This window comes from Orycteropus afer, unplaced genomic scaffold (assembly GCF_000298275.1).
Source record: "Orycteropus afer afer isolate SDZICR_OR568_19922 unplaced genomic scaffold, OryAfe1.0 scaffold00804, whole genome shotgun sequence".
Taxonomy (NCBI): Eukaryota; Metazoa; Chordata; class Mammalia; order Tubulidentata; family Orycteropodidae; genus Orycteropus; species Orycteropus afer.
Window position 1 is genome coordinate 260865 of NW_006922391.1, and position 3116 is coordinate 263980.

Consider the following 3116-nt stretch of genomic DNA (forward strand, 5'->3'; position numbering starts at 1 on the left):
TCATAGCGACCCCCATGGGGTTTCCGAGGCAGTAAATCTTTACAGAAGTAGATTGCCCAGTCTTTCTTCCACAGAGTGGCTGGTGGGTTTGAACCACCAATCTTCCTGTTAGCAGTCAAATGCCTTAGGCACTACGACACCAGAGCTCGGACAGTCGTAGACAGCACAACAGAATCCCAATCCACAGAAGAAGGGGTTATAAGTGTAGTTCCATGTAACTCAAATATGTCTTAAGTTGGGGACTACCTGTACAGGTAACACTCACTATCCAGTCTAGCTTGGTCAAAAAACTTGGTCAAATAAGTCAAAGGCACAGTTTCAGTAACAGTAACTTTTTAAAGGACCACATAACAAGTTACAACTGAATACAGAACTTTTACTCGCTACAATCTCTACACAGACCAAGACGCATTCATCACAACAGAACAAGGAACTACTGCATACTTTTAAATCAGGAAAGGTGTGCATCAGGATTGTATCCTTTCACCATGCTTTTTCAAACTGTATGCAGAACAAATAATCCAAGAAGCTAGACTATAAGAACATGGCATCAGGATTGGAGGAAGATTCATTAATAACCTGTGATAGGCAGATGACAAAACCTTACTTGCTTAAAACAAAGAGGACCTGAAGCACTTCTTGATGGAGATCAAAGACTACAGCCTTCAATAAAGATCACACCTCAACATAAAAAAAAAAACAAAACCCAAAATCCTCACAACTAGACAAATAAGCAACATTCATAATAAGCAGAGAAAATAATGAGGTTCTCAAGGATTTCATTTGACTTGGATTCACAATAAAGGGCATAAAGCAACAGTTAAGAAATCAAACATCTTGCACTGGGCAAATCTGTTGCAAGAGACCTCTTTAAAGTGCTAAGGATCAAAGATGTCACTTTGAAGAGTAAGGTGCCCCTGACCCAAGCCACCGAATTTTCAATTGCCTCATATGCATGTGAAAGTTGGACAATGAGTAAGATCACAGAAGAGCTAATGCCTTTAAATGATGGTGTTGGTGAAGAATATTGAATGTACCATAAACTGCCCTAAGAACGAACAAACCTGTCTTGGAAGTACAGACAGAATGCTTCTAGAAGTGAGGATAGCAAGACTTCCTCACATGTACTTTGGACACATTATCATGAGGGACTGGACCCTGGAGGAGGACATCATGGTTGGTGAATGGTCAGCGAAAAAGAGGAAGACTTTCCACAGGATGGACTGATAAAGTGGCTGCACAAATGACTCAAACCAACCAATGATTGTGATGAAGGCACAGGCCCAGAAGTGTTTTGTTCTGTTGTAGCTAAGAATGGCTGTGAGTCGAACCACTTGGACAGCAGCACCTACTCAGAACTACTCACAGGATGGGTAGTACCAACAACGTGCTCAGCTGCTCATGAAAGGTTAGCAGTGCGAGTCCACCCAGAGGTGTGAGAAAAAAAAAGCCTGCGCAAAATCAACTTCCGAAATATCTGCCACTAAAAATCCCACGGAGCAGCACAGTTCTACTCTGACACACAGGGGGTCACTAACCATAAGCCGGCATGGCTGACCGACAGTTGGTTTCTTGTTGCTGTTTTAGTCAAGACAAGACATACTTTACTAACAAGAAATAACCTCAAGGAAAACCAAAAAAAAAAAAGTGTCTAGAAGGCAGAAAACTGGAGATGGACGAGTATTCGATAAATTGCTTCTCCGAGAGCTAGGTAGGGGCTCTAAAAACAGCCCAGTGGATCACCACAATGCAGTTCCGAAAGTGGCCAAGCGAACACAGCTTGGAGGCCGTTGCAGGGCCCAGTTCCGCCCAGAAAGCGCAAAACGAGTTCCTGTAACACAGGAATACTCCTAACTTAGCTGAGCTAGAATCAGGTAAGCGGCCCATGAGAAGACGCGTGGAGCCGCCACGGGTACCTTTTACCTTGCAAACGGGGCCTGGAATACGGTCTCTATCTCCCTCCTCCGCCTCCTCTGCCGTGTCGTGCGGTTTAGCCGGCGGTCCGGCATCTTTTTTACTTTTTTTTGCCCTCTTGGTCTGGAACGCCAGGTCTCCACGCCGCTTCCTCTTGGTCGCCGCCATCGTGCCTCACCGCCTTCGCTCTTCCTCTTCCTTCCGGCTTGGCCACTCTCACCTCCTTCCGATCTCTATGGTACCATATGCTAGTCTCTCTGGTTCTCGTTCAGCTCTATGGTGACACTTTCCGGTCTCTATGGTACGTCTAGTAGTCCACCAGTTCTTCGGCGACCGTAGCTGAGGCACCGGGCGGCTCTTTCTCCGCGTGTACCCGGACCCCGGGCCTGGCTTTCTCAGTGACCCATCTGGGTAGGACTCACAGGCATCCCGACCCCACAGGTAGGATTTCCGCGCCCTACAATGCTTTCCCGCGGGCGGGCTGGTGAATGGCGTTGTCTGTGATTCTTCCAGCATCTTCTGAAGAGTCGGGGCCTGTCTCTCACGTCCAGTTCGGTTAGAGAATGGGTTTATGGCGCGACACTGCTCAAAACAGATTTGGCGGGAGGACACAAATTGGCCCCAAGTAGAACGTGTCAGTTGCATATTTTCATTCTTAGCAACTTTCCTGGTAGGTGTTATTCCCATACTAAAGAAGAGGAAACTTAGAGAAGTGAGTGATTCCCCAGAGTTGCAGAGACATTTAAGTGGCGGAGTTTGAGTTTGAACCCGGGCACTTCCAATTCTCCTCACCGCCCCAGCGCAGATTGGGATCCGCGGGCCTCGCCAACGTTGACCGGGTGTATTGCTGTCGAATCTCATCAGGTGTTTCGCGATCCTTGGGAGCAGGTGTTGACCTCTCTCGGGTCGAATGTGCAGGGGACGATGCCCCTCCTAACCCAGCAGATCGAAGCTGATTATGATCAGTACAGCCTGGTGGCCAGCCTTGACAACGTCAGGAATTTCTCCACTATCTTGAAAGCTATTCATTTCCAAGATCATGCCACGTGTTTTGCTACCAGAAATGGAATCAAGGTTACAGTGGAAAAAGCAAAGTGTGTGCAAGCCAACGCTTTTATTCAGGTATGGAAGTAGGCACCGTTAAGCCTGTGACATAAGACGTTTGTTAATTCTGGTTTAATGAATTCTGCAGCTCTTGATAG

The 3116-nt window shown here is 46.9% G+C and overlaps 2 protein-coding genes across 2 annotated transcripts in view; one reads left to right on the forward strand and one right to left on the reverse strand.

The window, feature by feature from the left end:
* BRIX1 (biogenesis of ribosomes BRX1) overlaps positions 1-2082 on the reverse strand; it is a 20915-nt gene extending 18833 nt beyond the window's left edge. Inside the window, 1 exon segment of the mRNA XM_007957835.1 lies at positions 1924-2082. Within this exon segment, the coding sequence (XP_007956026.1) occupies positions 1924-2082 (159 nt within the window).
* Positions 2083-2172: 90 nt separating this feature from the next.
* The window catches only part of RAD1 (RAD1 checkpoint DNA exonuclease), a 16029-nt gene continuing 15085 nt past the window's right edge, over positions 2173-3116 (forward strand). The window contains exons 1-2 of the mRNA XM_007957828.2: positions 2173-2193; positions 2779-3036. Of these exons, the coding sequence (XP_007956019.2) occupies positions 2191-2193; positions 2779-3036 (261 nt within the window). The 5' untranslated portion in view covers positions 2173-2190. The remainder of the gene's footprint in view (positions 2194-2778; positions 3037-3116) is intronic.